At 42.4% G+C, this 26,374-nt stretch overlaps 2 protein-coding genes across 5 annotated transcripts in view; one reads left to right on the top strand and one right to left on the bottom strand.

The window, feature by feature from the left end:
- RARB (retinoic acid receptor beta) overlaps positions 1-8,037 on the top strand; it is a 445,056-nt gene extending 437,019 nt beyond the window's left edge. For 2 of the 4 annotated variants that reach the window (XM_007465489.1, XM_007465492.1), the window contains exons 6-8: positions 3,806-4,010; positions 4,808-4,966; positions 6,570-8,034. In XM_007465489.1, coding sequence (XP_007465551.1) covers positions 3,806-4,010; positions 4,808-4,966; positions 6,570-6,766 — 561 coding nt within the window. In that variant the 3' untranslated portion in view covers positions 6,767-8,034. Of the gene's footprint in view, positions 1-3,805; positions 4,011-4,807; positions 4,967-6,569 lie in introns of all 4 variants that reach the window. The other 2 variants (XM_007465490.1, XM_007465491.1) reach the window with 2 other exon arrangements.
- TOP2B (DNA topoisomerase II beta) overlaps positions 8,010-26,374 on the bottom strand; it is a 66,723-nt gene continuing 48,358 nt past the window's right edge. The window contains exons 24-36 of the mRNA XM_007465488.1: positions 25,954-26,149; positions 25,717-25,808; positions 22,752-22,907; positions 22,507-22,590; positions 20,733-20,927; positions 17,937-18,081; positions 17,552-17,713; positions 15,827-16,028; positions 14,830-14,906; positions 13,547-13,657; positions 11,221-11,343; positions 9,532-9,626; positions 8,010-8,588 (exon numbers count right to left, since the gene is read on the bottom strand). Of these exons, the coding sequence (XP_007465550.1) occupies positions 8,424-8,588; positions 9,532-9,626; positions 11,221-11,343; positions 13,547-13,657; positions 14,830-14,906; positions 15,827-16,028; positions 17,552-17,713; positions 17,937-18,081; positions 20,733-20,927; positions 22,507-22,590; positions 22,752-22,907; positions 25,717-25,808; positions 25,954-26,149 (1,803 nt within the window). The 3' untranslated portion in view covers positions 8,010-8,423. The remainder of the gene's footprint in view (positions 8,589-9,531; positions 9,627-11,220; positions 11,344-13,546; positions 13,658-14,829; positions 14,907-15,826; positions 16,029-17,551; positions 17,714-17,936; positions 18,082-20,732; positions 20,928-22,506; positions 22,591-22,751; positions 22,908-25,716; positions 25,809-25,953; positions 26,150-26,374) is intronic.

The following is a 26,374-nucleotide window of genomic DNA, read 5'->3' on the forward strand; positions in this document are numbered from 1 at the left end:
TGAGGCTGCTGTGGAGACATTGCGGGCCGCCTCATCTGAAGGCCTGACTGGGGCTAGATGGCCACTTCTGGGCAGGCTCAGCACACCTGCCTGGCAGGCTGGTGCCACTGTTGACCAGAGGGCCAGGCTCCTGGCCACATGGACCTCCCTGGGGGCTACGTGCACATCCCGGTGACAGGTCCGCCAGCCTCCCCAGGACAGGAGATTGGGAAGAACAGGCACAGGAGGCCATGCCTCCCGTGGCCTTGTGACATGCCATCACTGCCCTGCATCCTGCCTGCGGGTCAAGTGCTGGTCCAGCCGCCTCTCCAGGGGAGGGGACTGAAGCTCTGCTCTGCAGAGCGGGTAGGAGCAGAGAATGTTTTAAAACCACCACGCATGTTGTGCCTCAATTTTTAAACCAGTATATTTCCTATTTCGAAAAAAATGGGGTGATCGATACAAAGTAATGGTTTTTAGGACACATGTTCCCTGCTCCCTGACGAGGTGACGTTGAGCTGAGCGAGCCCTGAATAGAAGAGTCCCCTGCGTGCAGGCCAGCGGAGAAGCGTGAAAGGCGAGGGAGGAGCCCGCGCACAGGCTTTGGTGCGGGTGGGGGCGGGGCCTGGAGAGGACCGCACGCCCCGGGGATGGCTGCGACGCCCAGGCGCCCTGATGACCGTGCTGAGCAGTGGGTCCGGCTGCAGAGGCGGGAGGACAGAAGCGGACGGGGCTGCTGCGCCCCGCGCCTCATGCTCCGCGGCCCCGGCAGGCAGTGGGCGACCCTCGGCGTCCCTGGGGGCGGGGGAGGGGCGTCACGCCCTGAGGAGGGTCAGCCTTGCCCATCAGCGGGCTGTGTGTCCGCCACGCCCCTCCTTTGGAGGGTCGACCTGGCTGGGCCTGTTTTTACGCATCTCGTGGGGCCCGCGTGCTCCACCTCCCAGACCAAACCCCCTCCTTTCAAACGAAGGGCGATTTTTCCCGGAGCAGCGCTTGGCGGCGGCTGCTGGTGTTTGCCTTTAGCGTGACAAGCCGGAGCTCCGAGGTTCGTCGCCGGGGCGGCAGGCCCAGCCCCAGGCCCTCCCCGCTGGACGCCCGTTTATGCCTGGTTTTGGCTTTGAACTTTGTAGGGCGAGGGGCAGCAGAACGGGGTTTCACTGCTTCCCCAGAGTCCACGTATTTTTCAGCTTGTGAGGAGGAAAGCCCTGCCACGTGAAATGGGAGCCACGTGCGCTGTCGTCTGGGCTTGGGTTTCAGGGGAGCCGCGGGCGGCCCCCAAACCCAGCTCTTCCACCCCAGCGGGCGCGGCGCTCGTGCACGAAACTGCAGAGGCTTGCTGCCTGTTTGATCCAACCTGGAAGCGTGTGTAGAGGTTCCAAGCCCCTCAACACCGAGCACGCAGTGACTCCCGCCAAGGCCGTGCTCCTGGCGCCTCTCCAGACGCTGAGGGACCTTGGGCCGGGGGTTGGGAGTCTCATGCCGGCACCATCATGCGTGTGGTCACACGTGTGCTCTCGGGCCTCCGAGGGAGCGAAGGCTCGTGCCCGACGACGTCTGGGTCCCTCTGCTGCTCTGACGCTGGCGTGGCTTCAGGCCCTGTTGGCCACCAAGGTGAAGGACCACAGGCCGGCCAGAGGGACCCAGACGGAATGGCTGAGCCCGGTGAGATCGGCTCCGGGGGGGGGGGGGGGGTGGCGGCGGCCCTGGACAAGTGTCCGAGAGGTGTAGCTGGTCCCCTCCAGGGAAGGAGTCTCTATGGTGCTTTGATAACCACGCACATTCACGCCTGGGCTGCCACGAGCCACGCGCCGGGCACGCAAAGCCTGAGCGCAGCTCCTGGTTGTGCTCAAGCCCCTCCCGCGGAACGCGAAGGCTGTGTGACGTTCTCTCTCCAGGCCACTGGGCGCGTGCCGCTGCGAGCCAGGTAGGTCCTGTGAAGAGTCGCCCAGGCTGGGAGCTGCAGAAGGCCCTCGGCAGGGCCAGTGGTCACCTCCCCGAGAGGGGCACCTGGGCTTGTGGTGGTGGCCTGAGGAGCCCCGAGGCTGGCTGCCGGGAGCAGAGGTGGAGAGCACAGGCCCGAAGCAAGCCACGCCTCCTGGGACTCGCGTGACCCAGGACAAGCTGCTGGGGTCTGTGCCCTGCCTGTAGGATGGGGTGACAGTAGCGTCTGCCTCGTGGGTTGATACAGAAGTTAAGTCACGGTTAGAAGCACCAGGCACGGGCCCTGTGTGGTCGGCGATCTGCCCTGCATCGGCTGTTGCTGCACTAGGTGGGGCGTGCTCCTGGCCATCTGCTGCTCTCAGACGTTTTCTGACCGGGAAGGCGCGGCAGCAGACCTTCTCAGCAGCAGGGCCGCCACGGCCTCCCTCCACGGGGTGTCCACGCTGGAGTCCTGCCTGTCTGCGTCTTCCTGGGGATTGGGGGGGACACAGCCACAGCGTGGGAGCATCTAGCCCTTCCCTGCAGCGGCCCAGCCCCTCCCTGGTTGCTGTGGTCCGGTGGCTGCGAGGCTCCTGCACCTACACTGCCCATCAGATTGGAAGGGCTTCCCCACCGGAAGCGTCCTTGTCCCAAACCCCTGGCACTTCCCTGAGACGATGCAAAATTCGGCAGAAATTCTTCTTTCGGGAGCCGTGGTGGGGTCGCGGAGAGCGGGCAGTGCTTTCTCAGGGGGCCGGCCAACCCTCTGCCATGCCATGGGACAGGAAGGGCCCCGTACCCGCTGGTGGCAGTGTCCTCTAGGCTGGTGGTCGTGGGGACCACACCCAGTCACATGAGCATCTGGGAGAAATTCCCAGCTCCCCCAGCCTGCTGGGTCCAGGCGGGGTGAACTTGTCCAGCAGCTCTGAGGCCTCCTCCGAGGGAGAGTCCAGTGTGGAGGCCCGGTTGGTGCAGCGCTGCGGCTCTGGGCGGATCAGCACCGTGGGTGCGCAGAGCCCTGACGGGCACTGGGGGTTGAGTGGGCGGTGTGGTGACCGCGGGCCGCAGGGTTACAGACCGAGGGCGTGTCGGGCGGGGCTGGCAGATGTGGCAGGAGGCCCAGGCCGCTTTTCCAGAGAAACCCACCAGACGTCCGGGCTGAGCTGACGGCCACCTCCTGTCCGCGGGCCTGCCCGTGGCTTCCTGCCGGCTGTGCCCAAGCTCCGCCTCTGCCGGCGCCCTGGCACCTTGCTTGCTTCGCTTCTGCTCTGTGGGTCATGGTCGTCTGGGGCTGCGTGATCAGGGCATCCCAGCGGGAGTCCCACTTGGAATACATCAGTCAGCCACATCTCAGCTGTGTGGCGCTGGGCACCCGGCTTAGCCTTTCTGAGTCTCCGGCCCCTCGTCTATAAAATAAGAAACATACCTCACCGAGTTCTTCACAAGGTTGAATGGAGAGCATGTGTAACGCTTGATATACACCAGGCATTTAATAAGTGGTAAATAGTAGCCGCCTTTTTTGGTAGACTGTAAGCTCTTTAAAAAAAAAAAAAAAAAAAAAAAAAAATTTCCTCTTTTTATAAGCACCTGGCACAGTGCCTGGGACATAAGTAGGTACTCAGTAAATGTTTATTTGAGTCAGATGAATTACTTTTAGTATAAACAGATATTTCTCAAATTCTGTGTCCTATTTATTATCCCCTAAAGAACTTTAGCCATGTTTTGACTTCTGTGGTCTTTTGAGGGAAGAGCTGGAACAGACGTTCACCCCTGAAGGGGGGGTGGGCAGAGACTCATGTGCTGCCAGAGCGCCTCGGAAATCTTCCCGTGATTTCCTGCCCTGATCCGATGGAGGCCGCCGGGCCAGGCTCGCTTTGATGATGCAAACGTGGTTGTTTTCTTCCAGATTCTGAGAATCTGCACCAGGTATACCCCAGAGCAAGACACCATGACGTTTTCGGACGGCCTGACCCTGAATCGAACCCAGATGCACAACGCCGGGTTCGGCCCCCTGACCGACCTCGTGTTCACCTTTGCCAGCCAGCTTCTGCCTCTGGAGATGGACGACACGGAGACAGGCCTTCTCAGCGCCATCTGCTTGATCTGTGGAGGTACCACCACCTAGAAAACCCTCGTGAGAGTCCGTGAAGAGCAACTCACACTTGTAATTTATGGGAAATTCCTCATCTCCACTTTGGAGTTATTTTGCATGGAAAAGGACATGTGGATAAAGCCGGGCATGCATGCTTAGAGTTTGTTGCATTTTTCCATATTTTTGTTAGTTAAATAAAGGCATTTGGGGTTTTTCTGCTCTGAAATCCTAAAATGCTATTTCTCCAGTTACCACAGGTGCTTTTTTAAAGGTAGGATCAGACTGTTGTAACCCCGGGACATTTTTAGGATGAGCCAAGGAACTTGCATGTGCTGTTTGCTCTTCAGGGGCTGAGATTACAAGTCATTGTGTTGGCCCCCTACCATCCTTTGGGAGGTCTCGGGTGAAATGTGGTTCTTTGTAGTGACCCCTCCTGGCTCACGGGAGGCCGAATCACGTGTGGTTAACGAGTTAACTGGCATCAAGTAGGGGGCTGATTGACTTTGCCTTTTTAACCATCCTGCTCAAGGTTTCCTTTAATTCAGTTCAGTAGTGACACCTCCTGGTCACGAGAAGTAATTCTCTGCTGGGGACAAAAGCAACCAGCCTTCAAACTGTGGACATTTTCAAGTATCACTGCTTAAGGCAGTTGCACACATCTCCAGATTTGTTTATGTGACTGAATCATCAAATTAATAAGGTTACGATATAGTGGAACCAAGGAGGGAGGGGAACTGGGCAGAAACTCTAGCCTGCAAATGCGTAACTCTTTCTGTCCTGATACTGATTGTTTAACACCTTACTCCTGGAATCTAGACCGTCAGGACCTTGAGGAACCAACAAAAGTAGATAAGCTACAAGAACCATTGCTGGAAGCACTAAAAATTTATATCAGAAAGAGACGACCCAGCAAGCCTCACATGTTTCCAAAGATCCTCATGAAAATCACAGATCTCCGCAGCATCAGTGCTAAAGGTATGTCTGCCACGCTGCACTCACCCACCAGGTGGACTTGCGGTCCTGACCACATTGTATTGCTTTTTAAAACCCTGTCTTTTAATTGCGGATGTTTGATAGTAGCTGCCTTTTTGCTATTATTCTGGAATTCATTTCTCATTGGAATCAAAAGGAATTAAATAGTACCTGCCCTTAAAAACAGTAAAACCTCAAGTCTTACCCTACTCAGTGATCTCAGTAGATTAGGAGAGCTTTAAAATTCAGATGACTGAGTGATTAGAAAAACTGTTTCCAAGAGAGTATACTATATGACCGGCATTTTAATTTTCTCATTTTGTACATTTCATTCCAGCTTTCCATACATGCTCTGGTTTGTGTAAACTTGATTCCAGTTTTTCCTGAACACCCAAACCTCAAGAAAAAATGAGTACTGCTTAGGGTGACCATGACTGGTTACATCGGTCTAGCCGTTGTTCTCTCAAGTGTGTAGGCAGATTTAACTTCTGCACCTCTAAGCAAAGGGATTCTTGCCTTCCTGAGAGGTGTGACTGTCTTTTGCCTAGTGATTTCCAGTTAATATGGCAACTGGAGCAATTACAGAAGTGCCTGGAGCCACGTGGCAGCTGAGTGTGAGAGCAGGACGTGCTGTTGTCACTCCCCTTCCCTGAAGGCCTGGTGAGCCAGGGAACAAACTCGACATTTCAGGAAGTGCCTAGAAGCACAGCAAACGTGTTTGACAAGGAGTTTCAATTCCTGGGCTCCTTCTAAGAGTCAGTGAGACCCTGAGTTCAAGTTCATCCCTAGCCTGGGATTAAGTGTAGAAGTCACAGTCTTGGCCACTGTCAGTCACTGTGACGTCTCTGATTTTATTTTTTAACATTTTTGTTGGGAGTATTCAATGGTGTGTCAGTTGCTGCTGTACAACAAAGTGAATCAGCTCTACGTATACATATATCCCCATATCCCGTCCGTCTCTGATTTTAAATCCGCGCGGCTGTGGAACTTATACCGCCCCTCCCTGTACCTAGCTGGACGGTGCTAACAGAGCGGACACGTTCTGTAACCCGCATCGTCCAGTGGCCACCAGCCACACGTGGCTCTCAGGCCCTTGAGATGGGGCTGATGAGGCCGAGGCATGCTTTTCCTTCGGGAGTTAACCTAGCAGGTGTAAACACTCGCGTGTACACAGTGGCCACCCTCCTGGGCAGCACGGTGCTACATCGAGTGGGTGATCTCGTTCGCCACACGTCTGTTTCTCAAGTCCCTGCCTGCACTCGTGGGGAACTGCTCTCCTTTCACCGTCTCTCTTCAAGATCTACTCTTTCTGGTCTCTTAGCAGGAGCTTCTCTTTGCAAATTTGTCGAGTAAATATATACTGACGCTGTTTCCTAAAACTGACTGACAGAGGTGTGGAGTTGTCACATTTAAGTATGTCATCCTACCTCTGCTGCTCTTCTGCAGATGAAGTGGAAATGTTTTAATGGTCTCAAAGTAGGAGAGCCTCTGGGAGGCCCTGGTAGCATGGTTTTCACCCACCCTTGTTAAAGTAGATGAAAGTTGATCCCTGGTTATCACCTTGACTCCGTATCTCTACTAGGTATCTCTGATCTCTTTTGAAAAGGTGCAGAACGTGTAATTACCTTGAAAATGGAAATTCCTGGCTCGATGCCCCCTCTCATTCAGGAAATGCTGGAGAATTCTGAAGGACATGAACCCTTGACCCCAAGCTCAAGTGGGAACACAGCAGAGCACAGTCCCAGCACCTCGCCCAGCTCCGTGGAGAACAGCGGTGTTGGTCAGTCACCACTGCTGCAATAAGACACTTTCTAGCCACTTCCAACATTCCCCAGTACCTTCACTCCTGGGATTTAAAATGCAAGGAAAAAACATTTTTACTGCTGCTTAGTTTTTGGACTGAAAATATATTCAAACTCAAGAAGGACCAAGAAGTTTTCATATGTATCAGTATATACCCCTCACTGTCTAACTTACCTAGAAGTACAAACTTTAAAAATTTTAAAAACCAATCAGCCATTTCATGCAACCGAAAACCAGTTAAAAGCTTCTGTTCTCCTCTGTGAACACTCAAGATTGCATGGCAAAGAACCAGTCAAAATGACTTACCCCTGGTTAAGTTTCTGAAGACTCTGTACATACAGAAGTATGGCTCTTCTTTCTCTCCTATACGTTTGGTGCTTTCCTTTTTTGTCTTGCATACTCCAAATAACCAAGACACCAAGGTTATGGATCAGATTACTGTACATGTCCAGTTAAGAAAGGGTCAAAAAGATAACTGTCTTGCCTTCGCAGATCAAGACGTCGAGGTAAGGAAATGGGACTGTCGTACAGTGTGGCAAGATAAGGCTAAAGGTGTTCTACTTTAGTTAGTGTAGAAGCTTGTCCTTGCTCTCTGGATGCTCTCAGACTGCATCTTTTCTTTCATGTTGCCCGGTGAAGTATACAACAAATTCACTGCACTAGCAGAAGAGAATTCTGTATCAGTGTAACTGCCAGTTCAGGTATCAAATGTCATTTGTTCAATTGTGGATGTCACTTTAAATTAAAAGTGGTTTATTACTTGTTTAATGACATAACTACACAATTTTTTTTAAAAGATAGATAGATACATTTTTACAGTAATGATAGCCTCCAAGGCAGAAACACTTTTCAGTGTTAATAAAAGTTTTTGTTTACCTATTCACAAGCCATTAGGGAGGTTTCATGGGATAATGACGGGCTGGTCTCTCACCTGCACCGTGCAACTAACTCCTTCCTCATTCCCGCTTGAGACTGGGGGGATTTGCGTTGCCTCCCAAAGTCACCGGCAGAGAGTCTGCGTCCTCTGGCCTGGTTCAGTCACTACGAACAGAGTGGAGGCTGGGGTGGAGTGGGTGTCTGTCAGTTTCTTGGTTCTCATGTAAGCACTAGTGGAAATTTTTTTTTTTGATCTATTAGCAAGTCTATGATGTACTTTCACTGGCTCTGTTTGTACATTGAAATTGTTCAACAATGCTTCTTTCTATGTTCATATACTGTTTACCTTTTTCCATGGAGTCTCCTGGCAAAGAATAAAATATATTTATTTTAAAGGTGTCCGAGAGCTTGGACTGCACGTTCACCTTCAGTAAAGAGACGGAGAACACAGTTCCATTTTTAATGTTTAAATTTCATTTCAAAAAGCAGGTCTGTAGTCTGCAATCAATCATGACAATTAAAATCTGTGCTAATGCACAACAGTCTATAACAATTCTACAAGCCAATCAGACAGTACATGACATTTCAATGAGTAAAAAAGAGCATAAAACTGTATGTGTAAGAACAAAATGTTAAAAGGCCTACCACAATAATAAAAAACCATCAATTACATCGTCACATTAAAATAAGCCAGATGTACAAAAGTCTGAGACAGAAAAGACAAAAGGGACAACACAAGTTATCTGCTGAAAACTGTTTGTTTGCTGTGCGCTGTGGGCACCTAATTAAACATCGCAAAATCAACGTCTTCTTCATCAGACTCTGCGAAATATTTTACTTCTTTCCTAGCCCGACCGGGCCGCGGCAGAGAAGGTGGTTCAGAAGTGAAGTCTGATGGGAAGATGTCCACATCGGAATCCTGATCGAAAGATGTTTTCTTCGGTTTCTAGACATTTTTTTTTAAAAGAGATTTAAAACCCCAAAGTTAGTTAGTTAGGGGGGAAAAAAAAAAAGACTAGTGTTAAAAAGAATTATTATTCCTTACACTTCACTTATATTTGGGAAATACTACCACCAGTGGTTCTTTTAAAAGCAGAACTGTAATGCTAACAAGTGTGAAGCCAGTTACCTAATCATTTTCAGGAAGGGATAATGAGCCACCTTGGTGATCTCATTGATACCACCATTACTTATTTCTGTCTAAACTTATGTTACCCAGCAAATCTGCACAATGCACACGAGTTAAAATTCAAGTTGTTTTATTGGTAAGTACCTATCAATTCATAAGAGGAAAATAAGACTTATGGACAGTATGTGTAGTGCACGCAGTAAGCGTTTATAAAAGGCAGAGGAGAGTCACCAGGATGGGCCACAGTCACAGCAGATGACTGGATGGAAAACGTCATTCTGGAGAGCACCAAAGAGCTAAAGTCATCTGTTCGTGTTTTTTAAGTTTTAAAAGGAAGGGGGAGAGAGAGAGGAAAGGGTGGCAGATGATGTTATTAATTTACCTTAAAGAGAAAGGGTCAGACAAATTGGAAAAATTAGCCACAGTCAAATGAATTCAAGTTAAAAAGAATCAAATCAGTCCTGGTCGAATAAATTCGAGTTCAAAAGAAATAGCCTCAATTTGGTCTGGAAAGTAATACTTCAGCGTAGCCTGCAGGCCGTGGAAGACTCAAGCAGGCTAATTTATGCCGCCCTTTATCCAAGAGGTGGTCCCAATTATATAAGTTTTACACGTGGATAATTTTTTAGCCATATACAAGCCCCCTATGGATGAGATGCTAGGTTTAAATCTGTTACAAGACATTACAGTAACAAGCAAACTAAGCCAGTTAGATAACATTCTTAAAACTGTGCATTACTAAAAAGATGCTCCTAATTACCTTGCTTGTTGTTCTAGAGGTTTTCCTGCCAGGGTTATAATCACCTTCGTTTTCAGAGCCAGATGCTTTCCTCTTCTTTGCCCCTCGGCCTTTACCTTAAAATGATACAAAGGCGTTTTTCTCCCAAGGTTAATACGTGCAATATAAAAAATGTCAAAGCATTACACTTTTACTTCTCTGGCATGCCCAGTTGGTACTACAATCCTGATCTCTTACTGTGATTAACATAGAAACAGTGTGTCAGCATCATTTCAGTTCTGGGGTTGACATGAGTAAGGAGTATTTCACCAATACATTTAAATTAGTTGGAAAGTGCTGGTGACAAACTTTAATGACCAAACCCCTAATGCATAAAAGAAACTTTGGCATTTTGCACAGGTGGTACTTGGCCTGAAAAGAAAATCTCTTAGAATTTGTTAAATTGTATGTGATGAAAAAAATTAGTTTCTAATTTGTCATAGACCTATCAATTCATAAGAGGAAAATAAGACTTATGGACAGTAAGTCTAAAAATATAACATGAATTACTAGAAAAGCAAGACATACTTTCTTATTAGCACACACTGTAATAAGGGTCTGGATGCTTACTGTAACTTCTCCTGCCACACAGCAGTAACAGCCAGTTGCATATCCCATTTTAAGTAAGCACTGCCCTAAACTAAATTCCCTGGTATTAATCATGAGATCATCTGTCAAATCCATATTCCTTCTCAGACTACAGTCACCCCATGCGGCCTATTTTTTTTTTTCATCTACCTAATCTTGCATGCTCATCACTGGAGGAGGAAGGGGAGAAGGTAACATGTAAACGGTCACCAAACGTTCTCCATCCTACAGTGATGCCAGAGAAAGAGAAAAAGGAAGTAAACGGCAATTCTAAATTTTTTAAACTTTAAGAGCTATGACTGACTGACTGTACTAGTAAGAAAAGATAGCCTAAATGGTCTTGGGGTGTCATACTTGATCAAATGAATCAATGAGATGGCACTCTTGAACTTACAAAGGTTTCAAACCATGCACAGCCTAAGTACCAACCTCCCTAGTCATTATGTTTCTTTTCTGCCCCTTCGGTTCCCTGGAGGTCTGTATCTCCTTATCCCAACCACCGCTTTAAGAAATAAACACATTGATGAGAGTATCAGTTGAATGAAAGACTGAACAGCTACCCTTAGAGAAATCATGTCTCACACATTTTTTTAAGCATCTTTAAGGACTTTGTAGATTCCGGAGGCAAAGAGGAGACAGCAGGGAGAGGAGCTGGTGCTGTGTCCTTGCGGGGGCCCTGAGGACAACTGTTTCAGCTCCCACATGAGGACAGGGCTCTGGTCTAAGGGTCCCCGCGCTCCAGCCTCTGCCAAGGAGTCTCACACTTTAATGAGGACCCCCCCACTGCCTTTTATAACCACTTCCAGGGAGTCTGCTGCAGGAGGTCTCTGAACCATTCTTTGGTACGCAAGTTGCTGACTGACTTGACCTCTTTGAGTCTCAGTTTCTTGATTTGTAAACAAAGTGGACTAAATTGCTGTATTTCCTTTGGACTCTAATTCAGCACTGATTCTTAGAACATTGCTTACTGAGGAGTGAAGCAATTTAAAATAGGTACCCAGTCTCTCTAAATTCAGTGAGTAGAAGAGACTAAACACTTGCCACATGGAATATGCTAGAGGGTTATACAAAGATAATCCTCACCTTTGGGTGCTGTTGTCTTCTTTGGAACGCCAAATTCGGAATCCGAGTCAGAGTTTACAGTCTCTACTTTCTTCTGTTTGGGAGTTCTCTTGGGCTTAGGGGCTGTATCTAAAGATGGTTTTCCTATTAAGCAAATGTCCATTTCATAGATCAATGTGATATTCTTACCAACAATTCAAGCTGGAGTGAGTTCTATAACGATGGAATTTCTTACTGCTGATATGAAATTGAGTAGCCTTAAATAATAAAATGATTTCTCTCCGTTTGGTGCCAGTGTAAAGGCAAACAACTGCTCATAGGTGACAAAATGCTTTTTATTTAATTTTTCATAATTTGCCTTTTGACAACTGAGATATTTTAAATTAACAAGGGCCATTAAAATGAATTAAGCAGTAACTTTTAAAAAGCAGTAGTAAAAAGACATATTAATGATAACGCAAGTATAACCACATGTTAAGTTCTAACTTTTAAAATGTTTTAGAGAAAAAAAAATTATGAGACCCTCAAATACTCTGAATAGAAACTTCACTTCCATTCAGAGGCTGAAATCAGACTTGGTACTTTTATGTGAAAAGAAATATGAAAATTCTAGGTAAGTGGATAAGAGATCCAAAGGCCTTTATTTTGATGAATTTTGTTTTTAAAGACCTTGCTTCATTTGTAGTCTATGAAAATTGATAAATCAGCCTTTACTTGTGTGATTAGTAAAACCTAATTTGAAAAAAAAGAATGTACTGAATTAACCGTACACTTTTCTATTAAAGAAAAACACCCACATTCCTTATATGGACAACGTGATCACGATCCAATACACGGCACTCGAGGTGAGGCCCCTTGTTGGAACAGCAGGAGCGGCCCGCAGGCTCTGTGGGCTTTCCTACTGCTAGAGCCACGGGGCAGCTCCCCGCAGGAGTGCAGGCTCCACACGCGGGGTGGTGCAGTGACGACCCTTTCTCCTGGGACGTTTCCAGGCCTGCGGCGTTAGGTGGCACTGGCGACGCTACCGGGCGGGTGCAGGTCGGGTGCGTGCGTCCTCTGAGCCCGTCTGCTGTGAAGCACTGGAGCCACAGGACGGGAGTGGCTGCGCATGCTGGCCTTTCAGTTAATGCTAAGCTAACTCATTAGGTCTAATGGGGCTGAACAGCCTGATGAAGGAAACGGGCTGACATGTTCAGAGAGGAAAAGGGCTCCCCAGTTTTCAGGGTGGTTGTAAGATGCTCATATCAAGATGAAAAAAAGATGCTTAAAGGGGAATTACAGGGCCCATCTCAGTTTGCATTCTCCAGAAGCAGACCCCACCTGATCCTAACGCAAAGACTCGAGTTAGGAGTGCCCACTTGGGAGGTACAGGAAGGCAGTGCAGAACGAGACAGTGAAGAGAGGGCCGGGTAATGGGAGGGTGTCGAGCTGTCATCACTCTGGAAGCTTCAGCGTGTGAGGAAGCGGAGAGCTGGCATGAAACCCGAGCGAGCTAACCTGAGGGGCACGAACCCTGAGAGATGTGCAGACCAGCTTTCCTCAGTCACGGGTAAATAGGGTGGCGGGCACAGCAACAGAGAAAGTCATCAGTAGAGAAAGACAGACCATGGCCAGGGCGGGGCTAGAGGCTGGAGGACCAACCAATTTCTCACCACCGCCCCAGTGTGTTCAGGACAGCAGGGGCTTTTACTGTTGTTCTGCTGCATCCAGTACATGTGTGTCTACAATGGTGGGTGCCTGTTGTGCGCCTCTAAGATCCTGAAGGGACATTCCATACTGTTTATTTATTTGCTGGGTAAGTGGTGATTATCTTTTAAACCCAAAGCACTAACACTGACCTCCTTCAAGGTGTGTGCCTCAGTACCAGTAACAGATTCATGAATCAGCTCCAGTCAACTTATTCATAAACAGTCTAAGGTTACAGAAAAGAAAGCTGCATGACTCACAAACAACAAGAGGCCCAGACTGAGCTGAGTGATGGCTCCCAGGAGGAGTTAAGGCATGGCCTACACAGCTGAGGCGAGCAACTGCTATCAGCACAAACTCTCAGCCTACTTCACAGCCCAACAACTAACTACAGCACAGCTTTACCAGAAAGCTGTCTTTCCGTATCAATGCAGGGGGTTATTTTATAATTACAGCAGCTTTAAAACGAGGTCTTACAGACATCTGAATAATTACCTCACATGGTTAGAAAACAAGAGGGATTTTCCTCTTACACATTTATACTTTATACCTATTTTCTATTGAAGTCCTGGTGCAAATAGTTTCAAATTACATTAAATTTCCTTTAACCATCTCTATACGTTTTATGTGATGCTTAACAAAATCAAATATAAGTACATACCCTTTTTAGCAGCTACTGTTTTACTTGGAACTTTTTCTGTTTGTTTCAGACCAAAGGATGGTGAAAAGACAGAAGCAGAATCTTCTTCATTACTGTCAAATTTAGCTGAATCTACAAATTACAGGGGTTTTTTTTTTTCAGTAAAGAGATTCTATAAGGACCACTTAGTAGTTAAACTGATTCTTTTTACTGATCACATCTCTTTAGCTAGATAATAGATTTTGTAAGTTTCTATTTTGTGATCATATAATCCACAGTATACAAACAGCAGAAAATAAAAAATATAACGTTATATTTCAAACAAGTTACTCTGTTGTAGAACAACATAGAAATGCATACAGTAATAAAAATTCCTAATAGTCCCAAACGCTAATCATTTAAAACATAACTGACCAATTCAAAAATGCTGACGACTTATTTTAAAATGAGGCATTAAAAAGTTCTCACTGTGATTATTCTAGCATCTACACATCTAATTAACCATTTCAGGAATATCAGTAATAACATTCATTAACTTTACGTCATTAAAGGTTAACTGAAAAGGCATGTAGGCTTACCTTCAGTTTACTTTCACAGTCAAGTTAATTAATTAGTCAATACCTCCCTCCATCCTTCCCCCACTCAAACCAAAACAGGGACTCTTAAAATGGCAACTTGGATGTGAAAGTTTTATATAGCTGTTTTGACATGCTTTCAAAAATGCGTATCTATCAATACATCTAGAACCTGTACCAGATCTGTCTACATGTATGTGCGTTTAAAAAAATGGAAAACAGTAACTCAAATGTAACTAGGTTGTTCTGACCTTAGAAATTCCACACACAGAAATGTAGGCAGTAAAAAAGTATGCACACTGATTAAATTTGCTTCTATGAAGGTTCTAGTCTTTCAGCTTACTAGGGTTCAATAAAACAAATCTGCATATTGGTACACTTGTAGCTTTAAAAAAAAAGCTGTCATATATCCATTCACATTGCCATGAAAATTAAACTTTGATCTTCCAGAATTTCTTTGTCTATACTTTTTTCTCTCCTTAAAACACACTCCCCCCCAGCTCCACACACACACACACACACACACACAGGTTTGCATCTGCTTCTCCACCTAAATGCTTCCATAATGCTGATTTTGACCAATCAGTTGGGAATCACCTCAGGAAAACTAAATAAACCTTATTACATTGGGGAAAATGTAAAAAAGAAGGTAAGTTTTTTTTTTACTCATAAAAAAAAATCCATAGCAATAATACGTAAGTAACCAACAAAAAGACTAAACGAGCATACCATCTTCTGACTTCTGAGAGTATGAAGGAAATGAGAAGAGATTCCCGTAATCCTGACCTTTGTCATGGGAAGACTTTCTAATAGAAAAATTAAACACAACAATATAATGTAAGTATCTGGTTTCAACTTTGACAATTTATATATAATATGTACTGCAGGATTATAATTACAGAACAAAATTTTAGTTCTCTCATTTGTTTCCCTTGCTAAAGACAGGGCAACCAAACTCCTTTCTTCTCTCTCATAAGTGTAAGTGTGCATGCATACACACAGAGACACCAGACGAACCAATGATTTAACAGAAAAGCAAAACTTTAAAGTTATTCAAAATATCACTAAATTTTATGGTTGACAGAACCTCTTCAGAATTTAACATCAGTAAATTATTGGCAAAAATCCAAGAAGAAAGAATCTCCATCAGAAGAGGCAACAATCTGACTTCTAATACTTGACTGCTTGTGGTTAAAATACTTCCTTAAAAATCTGAAATAGTTCACAGACTTCACATCCTACATGTTACGTGTTCACACTCGCCAGAGGCAAGAAAAAAAACAAGGCCAAAGCTAGGGAGGAAAATTAAACCTCTCAATTCTAAAGATTTAATAACTTTTCTCTGAACCAGGGGTTGTCAAGCTATGTCCCGTATGCCTGCTGCCTAGTTTTGTAAACAACATTTTACTGGAACACAGCTATGCTCGTTCACTTACATATCATTTATGGCTGCTTTCCTGCTACAAGGGCAGCACTGAGTAGTTGCAACAGAGACCATATGGCCTGCAAAGCCTAAAATATTTACTATCCAGCCCTTTATGGAAAAAATCTGCCAACCCGTGCTCTAAACTATAGCAACGGTTATGTAAACAGCTGTAATTATTAAGCAGATATATTACTTCATGAGAAGGACCTGACCTAGGATGCAGCTTACTGTAAGATTGCTGCAGATGCCCAGACACCTAGCTGCACCATACAGCTGAACAGCAGTTGCTGTGTTACTTACTCTGGACTAGCTCTGGATTTGCCTGGTGAAAACGTATATTCATCTTTATCTAGGCCATCTGAAGGGACAAATTCATCTTCTCCATCATTTGTTATGGGAGATGCTTTAACTTTCAATTCCTCTAAATCATTATTGTCATCGTCGTCATCGGCATCGTCGTCCTCTTCTTCTGAGAAGTCAAATGTATACTTAGGCCTTTCAGCTAGGACAAAAATAAAAGTGAGTGTTAAACTCAAACCCAGCTTTATCAACATGAAATACTATTCCAAACAACGCACTTGAAATATATTCCAGCTGTCTCTTAAAATATACAAGAAAAAAAAGACAAAGACAAGCATTAGAGAACAAAAGTCGACCACTCTGCCTCAGTTACTCTGATGGTGCTGACATCTGTCCTGTACTCCCTGGAGGCTCTGGGGCAACGCTGCCTGTCTCAGGAGAGGGTGAGCTGATGAGGCCACTAGGATGCTGCTTGTCATGCTTAAATCTTACTCAAAACAGTGAGGAAAGCAGTCATTATGGCCACTGTGAAAGTGACTGCTAATATGAGATTTCCCATTTCTGCAATTACGAAAGACAACTCTTACAGGTCTTTAGAAAGTGCTGCACTTTCTCTTAACCTCTTCCATAAAAACTCCTATCTTCTCTTCACAGTAGTTTTACTATGAAATAACAAACAGCCATTTCTCAGATGAATAGTAAAAATAGAGATAAGACCTCAATATGTTAGCAAAACAATATAATGCATAAAAAGGTACCAACTGTGGAGAAAAGCACACTGGTATAATGCAAGAAAGTTTTACTATAATTTCCAGCATATACTATGGAATAAAGTTTTAAAAGTCATTTGGATGCTATGCAATTTTACACTTCATTTTAGATGTATGGAAAAACCCTAAATACAATTTGAAAGCATTTAATAAATTTTCATGTAACTTGTTACTGTGTTAAAAATTCACCTCTAAACTATTGCAACATTGTAAATCAACTATAAAAAAATTTTTTAATTCACCTCTGTTATACGACCTATGCACATTAGGAAAAGAAATTCAATCACTTAGTGACTGAAGGCCTGAGATATAATTTTAAAAGTATCTCCCAGAGATAAAAACAATCATATTTTATTACTCATTTTATGTAAATTAGGACTTAACACAATTTGAGAAGAATCTATAAAATAGGACACATCAGTTTTTAATTATTTGAAGACTTCAAATTAATGATTCAGAAAGGGCCAAATCACATGCTTAACAGCAATATATATTAGCAAAATGGGATTCTGCAAGCCTAACTCTAACACTGTAATTATCTAAATTATGCTGTGTGCATATGGAACCAGACTCCTACATGTAGGGGAAATTCTTCATGATACAAGGGGTAGAGAAAGAAAAGAACACTACATAGCACTTCTATGGATCCATCACTGCTGGTATACTACACCAAGGTATGTTTCTTTTACCCAACATCTTCCAACTATGGAGGGAATACAACCCAAACTTTGTAACAAAAATCAATAAGAAACCATGATTCACTTTAGAGAAATTCAGTCCAACTTTGCTAGAAAATAGCATTTTGTAAAGGTTTTCTTGTCTTCCTGAACTATAACTTCTGAAATACTAACGGTTTAGTACTTCAGAAACACTGATGATACTAATACCAACTTATGAGTAATACTAACTTTGTCAAACCATAATATATAATAAAACATAAAATATATCAGAATACCAGCCGCTCTCCTAAGTAAAGAATCTCGTGGAATAACCACAGGTTCTGTTTCTTCCAAGTCACTTTCTGACTTGGATTCATCGTCTGACCAAGGATTCCGTTTCTTCACTTTCTTTGCACTGGGTTTACCAGATGATGTAGGTGCTTTTCTCACCCTGGTACCTAAAAACAAATGAGCAACAAGAAGACATGTATCAATACTTATCCAACGTCATTAGTCAAAATAAAACTATTGTAATGAAAACTTCATGATAAAATAACAAACGTTTGTGAAAACTGAAGACATTACTTCAACTACTAGAAAAAAAGTACAATCAAAAGAATCTAGTAACATCCTGAACATACAGATTTTCTGACACACAAAAATACTCTAACAATTCCTCACCAGGCTCCTTTCTCTCCCTTTTGGGTTTGGGACCTTTATTTATAGGAGCTGACGGGATCAATGCCTCTTCTCCTGCACCTTCTACTTGTGCACCACTGAATTCTTCATCAAATTCCACTTTCACTGCTGTGGTATCGAGATCACCCTACACATTGAAAAGAAAACCAAACCATAAGTAAAAATAAAAGTTAAATTAGGGCTTCCCTGGTGGCGCAGTGGTTGAGAGTCCGCCTGCCAATGCAGAGGACACGGATTCGTGCCCTGGTCTGGGAAGATCTCACGTGCTGCGGAGCAGCTGGGCCCGTGAGCCATGGCCGCTGAGCCTGCGCGTCCGGAGCCTGTGCTCCGTGACCGGAGAGTCCGCAACAGTGAGAGGCCCGCGTACCGCAAAAAAAAAAAAAAAGTTAACACCATATACTTTAGAGATACACTTCCAGCCAAGAGATCTTTTTTTCGTATCAGATGAGTAAAAAAACAATATAAAGTGTGATTCTATTGAGGTCCTAAGAAATGACTTTGATCAGACCCTGTTTTACTTTATCTCATGCAACTGTAGATGACACTGCTTATCACTCTATATGAGATGACAGCTACTTAAAACCAACTATGAAAAATAAGAAAGCAGCTTTTGATTATCAAAGGGACTTTCAGACTCAGCTAAGTATACCAAAAGGTACCTGAAAAAATACGCTCCCATAGCTCACGCCTCTATATACTAGAATGAAAATAAGCAGCCCATGTCTTATAATGCATAGCAGTACATAATGAAGTCCCCTGACCCTGAGGACAGAGGGAGGGAGGCCTAGGGCAGGGGCAGAGCAAACACCACGGAGAAGGGGGCCTTTCCCACTGGGCTTTGAAGAATCAGGTAGATTCGCCAGGTGAGGAGAAGGAAGGCAGGAAGCACGCCCCAGGCACAAGATAAAGACTCCTGTCTGCTAGGACTCAATGAAAGGTGAGGGGGAAAGGCAGCCAGATGGAAGCAGGCAGGCGTGCGAGTGCTAAATCACTGTGCACGAGGAATCACCTATAACAGGCTCGTTGTTTGGAAACATCACTCTGGTGGTGAGAGACAAGACTGAGAGGACTGAAGTGAAGGCGGCAGAAGTGACTGGATGACTAGAGACAGGATCACTGGAGCCATACAACTCACCTTAAATTATCTCGGAAAATACCAAACTCTAAGACTGTGTCGGTGTGGACCAAGGTAAGAGGGTGGTATTTGGAACTTTCATGGACAGTCAGTAGGACTGAGTTACAAACTAAATGAGAAAACTCCCAGGTTTTCGGCCTATGTTAGTGACAGCTGGTAGTGCCAGGAACTGGGATCAGGCGCAGAGGTGGGAGAGCAGTTTTGAAACCCAGATAATGGATGGGTCCCTGCAGGCATGCTGAGTCTGCGGGGCGTTGGGCATTCTGGTGGCTGTATTAGCCTGGCCCTCCTGGAAACATTACAGCTTCAGGACATCGATTAAAGAGTCACCAGTGTAAGTGATAAAAGCTCTGGGCACAACCGAGGTCACTTGGGGAGACCATGAAAGGTGAAGAGAAGTGTACCGAGAACAGATCCTGGCCAAGACCTTCGGAAAAGGACAGAAACGTTTTCTTAAGGAGAGAGCAAGTTCTATGTGCAGGGGAGCCTGTGAGACCTCCGTTTATCAGAACCGTGGAAGAGAGGGATCTCCCTGGTAGCACAGTGCCCCCAGGCTTCAACTCTTAGCTCTTCTGTACAGACCACCGCTCTCAGGCTCACCTCCCAAGCTCTACTTAGACTGTGGGATGCATCTACCTATATATCCCCTGGGCTCTAAATCAACCTGCCTAGAAAAATCAGACTCCCTCCTTGAGACTGTCAGGCCCCTGCTTCTCGGCTCTGAGCAGCCTTCTCGACACTTCCTTCCTCTGGCCAAACTTCACATCCTGCTGGAGGGTAGGCAGATCTCACGCTTTTAAATCCCCTCTAACTCTCATCAATGCCAATGATATATGCTGTGTTTGATGACTTTTTAACTAAAGGTAAAAACAAATAAATAGTAAAAGTTGAAAGCTTACTTTGAAAGCCAAACAGACTCTTTTCATAAGACTTCCTTAAAGCTTACTTTGAAAGCCAAACAGACTCTTTTCATAAGACTTCCTTAAACTAAAGTTTATATTTTAAAGTTGATAACCTTTTTGTTGTAGTTGTTTCATGATTTTAATTTAGAATGCTGAGTAGGGCTTCCCTGGTGGCGCAGTGGTTGAGAGTCTGCCTGCTGATGCAGAGGACACGGGTTCGTGCCCCGGTCCGCGAAGATCCCACGTGCTGCGGAGCAGCTGGGCCCGTGAGCCATGGCCGCTGAGCCTGCGCGTCCGGAGCCTGTGCTCCGCAGTGGGAGAGGCCACAACAGTGAGAGGCCCGTGAACCGCGAGGGAAAAAAAAAAAAAAACAAAAAAAGAATGCTGAGTATCTCTCTCTCTCGTTTTAGAAATGGAATCAAGTGAGTAGGTCTTTATACATATGTGGGTCCTTGACTAATATGTCTTCATTCCATGTATGGATCAACTGCTCTCAGAACAAGTGATTTTTTAGAAATGGAATCAAGTGAGTAGGTCTTTATACATATGTGGGTCCTTGACTAATATGTCTTCATTCCATGTATGGATCAACTGCTCTCAGAACAAGTGATTTCCCATCACAGTGAAACAGAATAGAAACAAAACATAAAGCATGACTGAAGTACACAGTAAAATTAAAATACCTACATACGTCATTATGGAGGTGGAGTCCACCAACGAGCTAAAACAAGAGACATGTACCTTTTTCTTCTTCAGCAACTTCTTACTGGCATCTGCCTTCATGGCAGTAATTTCAGGAACTATTCTTCTCCCGAAAGGTGAGGGCATTGTCTCTTCCAGCTGAAGCTTCTTCACCTTAGGTTTCCCAACTTTCCCTTTTATTGCTTTTCCAGCCATCCCAGCCAGAACATCTTCTCGTTCTTGCATTTCCACTTTCTGGAGTGTAATGATTAAGCATGGGGAACAGGGCGGGGGCATAAACAACTCATTAGAAAAGAGAGTTACTACTGCATAAGTAGTCAAATCTAACTTTATTCGTTCAGTAAGGAACAAAGCTTTCCTTTCAGGTGATCTAATCTAAGAAAAAACCGAGTAATTCTAAGTCAGAAGACCTGGGCTGGGGACTTCCCTGGTGGTCCAGTGGTTAAGAATCCGCCTTCCAGTGCAGGGGACACGGGTGTGATCCCTGGTCAGGAAACTAAGATCCCACATGCGATGGGGCAGCTAAGCCCACTGAGCCTGCATGCTCTGGAGCCCGTGCACCCCAACTAGAGAGAAGCCCGCATGCCACACCTAAGGCCCGACACAGCCAAATAAATAAATAAAATAATTAAATATTAAAAAAAAAAGAAGAAGACCTGGGCTGTAGTCCCAGTTCTATCTAACTAGCTTCTCATTTGCAATACAAGGGGGTAGTAACTAAATGACCTATATGATCCCTTCCAATTCTAGGATCCTACAACGTATTATGGGATCAAGACTTCTGATGACCTGGTATCACCAGAATCCCAGCAAATCACACAAAAAGGAAGTTCTGTTAACAAATATGAAGCTATTCTTTACTACTGTTTTAGTTTGCTTCATTTTTAATGGACATTAATTTTTAAATGTGTAAGTCAACAGTAAAAAAAAAAAAAAAAGAGTCTGCAATTTTTAAAAAATCTAACTCATAACAATATAAGAAAAGTATACACCAAGGCATAATTATATTGCGGCACTTCAAAGATCATTAAGGGAACCCAGAACAATAGGACTAAACAATTCCAGAAATTTTATTAGGCAACTAATACACCACACTCATTCTTAAGAGTTCAAATTCTGACTTGGGCCATAAAAGTAAAATTAGAACATGTGGACAGTAAATCAATGAAACAACTAAAAAGTAATAAATATAAGTAATATCATATGAGTAAAAATAAATAGTAATTTACCTTGTGCTACTCAAAATCAGGTGATCATACTGCTACGGTGAATTTAATTCTAAGATTTTAAGTGAGTTAATTGCTTAAAAACAAATTAGGCAATTTTAGAAAAAGTTTGTATTTTACATCTTTCTCTACATTTTTATTTTTAAAATTGGAATTCTACCTGGAGAAAACTAAGCTATAACAAAAAATATTATAATTTCTCAATTAAAAGTCTAAGGAGACTATCATTCTACTTTTTAAAACTCAAAGTACCTCTATTCAATCATATATATTGCTCTTACCTCTTTGGGGGAAAACACTAAAATTGAATCAATAAGCTAATTTGAAGTCAGTTAAGAAATTTTAACTAGCAGAGAGTATTAGAATTTAATTTATTCTAAATTTCAACTCCATAGCTCTTATTCATCTGCATCAGATATAACTTTTCTTTATGGTTTCACAGAGCTAGAAGCTTAATCCTCTGCAGCTTATAAACATATTAACTTTTGTAGGGTTAAAGGAAACACTGAGATAATTTAATTTTAAAAATTTTCATTGTTTCATAAACATTACTTTTCCAAATATATTTTAATGGAGACTTAACCTACATCCAGTTCTTCAACAAAAGCTGCTAAATCTTCTTTCCAAAGATCTGAAGGAGATTTTCTTTTAAGATCATTGACCTCTCGCCCCTATAATAAAAAAGTAGTACGATTTAAACATTCAATTTTAAATGTATAATTTTCAAATGTATACATAAAGGCTAAATAAAACTATTTATTTTTGGAAAAGAAAAATAAAGATATGGATAGCACTTAAAGTTTCAAATTATTTAACCCACAAAAGTTCATACTTTTGCATCTCTCTGTTTAATCAGTTCTTCAACTTTTTCTTTAGTAAGAGACCATAGAGACATATTTAAAATGTAATTAAAATCAGGGCCTGAAGGAGTTCCTGAATCAGAGGAACTATCATCATGCTGGTTTTGTGTTTCTTCCTCTTCTGCTGCCTGTAAAAAATAATAAACTTTATATTAAAGTCCTATATAATATCAAATCAATGTTGAATTTTATTGAATACTGAATTTAAAATTCCATAATGCTATACTCTTAAAGCTACATCTTCAGGGTGGTGGGTTTATTTTAGATTATCTGCAAGATTATCTATGAAAATATATTTCCTATAAAAAGTTTAAATTTTCTAAAAATGCACAATAAAATCATCAAAAGGAATGGTATATTCAGCCTCTACCCAGGAATCTGGTGAACAATTAACTGCTTGAGAAGACACCACATCTTAAAATTAATAGAGCAGAACTAATGTTTTATCATGCATCTTGTCAGATCTTTATATTGGTGAGTGAACAATCTGAAACCTAAAATAAATATCACTTATGAAGAATGTTTTACAGTTATAATAAATATGCTAAAGTAGTCAGTCACTATGATGAATTCTTGATAAAGATTCCCTCAAGCAAGAACATTCACTCAAGGACTAAGCTGAAGCTCACTCCAGCATTTAACAGCTGGTGAGGCAGAGTCACAAGGGCTATTCTAAAAGTTTATCTATAAGGCCTTCTTTCATAGGAGCAGTTGCAATAAAAAACCTTATGCTAATATTAAATTTCAAAGTCCAATGAATTTAATAGAAGTTATTATAGGTGACATCATCTTTAAAATTTTTTAAATAACAACAGCTGTTAAATAAAATTTCATCTCAATTTTTAAAGGCACTCAGATAATTAAAAATGAGTTAGCCATGATACTCCATAAAACAAAAGTTCACTTCTAGCAATCAAAAGAGAAAAAAAAAATAAAGCTTTACAATTTAATTTAAAATTTTTGGTAAAATAATGTGTATATACAAAGTAAACGTTAAGTGTATTTTAGAAGTAAAGGAATAAAAATAAAAATTGCAAAGCAAGATGCTTCATTACGTAAAAGTATAAACTCAATTAAGTAACATTAGCCAAATAAAGAATGCTGTTGTTGAGTTGATATAGATTAAGTACCTAGATAATTTATGACAAAGTAATACAGTCTACAGTTTTTGAAATTTCTTCATGAAACAGTGTGTTGCTAGGGAATTTTAGGTTGCTAAACTACTATTAAAATATTATTATTAGGGTGTCATAAAATCCTATTTAGATCCACACTTTAGAAGTCTATCTGCTCTAGGTTTTGATGACACACCAAGTATTGTTAATGAGCGCTCCATGAATATGTGTATCTATCATTGTTATCATGAAGATGACTAAGGATACTTTCAGGGAAAGAAAACAAAAACCAAGAAACTTTTCAAGTTCCAATGACAATTCTACTATGTTTTTGATCTTCTAATTATCGGCTTTATAATTCTCTCTTCTACAACTCTACAAAACAGGACACTCTTGTAAGAGCAGTTCCTTTTGTTTCTTGAACCCCCAAAGTGAACACATGGCCAAGATGCTGGGAACATTTTGAGGGTAACAATGAAATTATTAAATCCAAGCACTAGCTTTTACCCATGAAGTCTACTTCCGCCAGAAGGGCATTCTCAAACCCTAAACACCTTTATTTTTTAAAACTAAACATTAAATTCATTAGCTTACTAGCTAATTTTTTTAAAAGATATAATTTAAACCAACAATGATACAGAAGGGCAAGTAGTGTATAAACCGTAATCTGGGGTTTAAGAATGCAACAAAACACATTGAAAGGAACGCAACATGCTTGAGTCATCTTAATTTTGAATACTCCCCCAACTTGTCCTACCCAATTTTCCTCAATGAATAAACCTATTCTCTTAACATGTAATTGGTAAATATGTAATTTATTCTAATTTTATTCACTCTAACATATGGCAATCTATTGACAGTTCAAAATTTAAAAAAAAAACAATGTAAATGAAAACACTATGTCAATGGAGTTTGATGAAAAATATGAAAAACATTATGGTTGAGAACTCATGAATGTTGGGAAGTTCAAAGTTTCAGTTCGAATTACATCACATAATCATAACTATTTTTTAAAGATGTGAACTTTATCAGTATTACATATATATAAAATATTATAATTAAGTATCTGAAAATTAATCATTTCCAACATTCTTCCTTTTGTACATTTGTGTTCTCAACCACAATGCTGTACTGCCTTTTCAATTTTTTTTTAATTGTCCACAACAGCAAGAAGCTAATTCTTGAGAAGAATCTCACGTTTCAATATCCCATTTACCGAATTAATATTAGTACTCTATGATCTAAAATGGACAATTTAATAAAACATCAGACTTTTAATCTGAAGTTCCGGGGTTTAAGATCTCCAGCGAAAGACCTAAGCATAGGTCAGAGCACATACTTGGTGCTCGATAAATACTGATAAATATTGACCATTCTGTCTCTAGTCTCCCCAGCGTACACCAAAACCAGATCGAGTGAGTGGTGAGTGGATTCCACATTGTGGCCACAAACTGTCCAGGGGGAAATGATTTCTGTGCTACCAGTGTAGTTCCCAGACAGTGACATGCACCTCACAAAACCACCACCACCACCACCGTCCTTCAACAGCAGGCTCAGAAAGAAGGCTGAGTGACCTTCTCCAACCAGATCATTTCTCCAGGCCCTGGATGAGCCACACTGGCAAAGTGCTTGGCAGTGGGTGTGCACTGCCAAGTTCCTGCACCCTATCTGTTTTGTGGCTACACAGAAGACTTCAGTCTCCAAACAGACTACTCAGCACCTTTAGCAGTACTAAATTCAAAATTTAGGGGTTGGGGTTTTTGTTTGCTTTGGAAGTTGCTTTTAAAAGCTTCTCTGAATGTCTCGTTCTGCAAATGATTACCTTTTCTTGTGCTTCTTTCCAGGCTTTCACTGGGTCAGATTCATAACCTCTCTGGACTAACATTTGAATCAAATCTTTCTTTGACCTATTCTCTATGTGAGGGAAAAATAAAGTTAGGATCAAGAAAAGAGAGTCAATTTGTATTTGTTTATATTCTACTGATAAAAACGTCTTCTATTAATAAAGTTTTTTTTTCCATTTTAACTAATGTTCAAATTTTTAAAGGTTGCATCTTACCTATAGTAATCTTCCCTTGTATCTTCTCTAAAATGAAACGGGCTTGATTGTTAAGCTTTGTAGATTCTGCTCCCAGCATTCCTACAAGCCACTCCTTACGTAAACCATAATAGCTTAATCGTAAATCAAAGAATTCTTTCAAAATGTCTTGCACAGTTTCATACTTCTTCAGACATCCCATATGATCAAAGAGTACCTAAACAAAACACAAAGTTTTTGAAGATTATATAAATCTGTGCTGGTATTTTTAACTTGTATGCTACAGTATTTAAAATAACCATAATACATGTTTATGAATACACACCAACCCTAAAATCCAGAACAAAATTATTAAGTAAATATTCCTTTGGTGGCTCCAAGAAACTGATAAAATTCTATTCTCAAAACTATGAAAATATTTAAAATTGGAATAATTTTGAAA

This window comes from Lipotes vexillifer, unplaced genomic scaffold, assembly GCF_000442215.2.
Source record: "Lipotes vexillifer unplaced genomic scaffold, Lipotes_vexillifer_v1.1 scaffold385, whole genome shotgun sequence".
Classification (NCBI taxonomy): domain Eukaryota; kingdom Metazoa; phylum Chordata; class Mammalia; order Artiodactyla; family Lipotidae; genus Lipotes; species Lipotes vexillifer.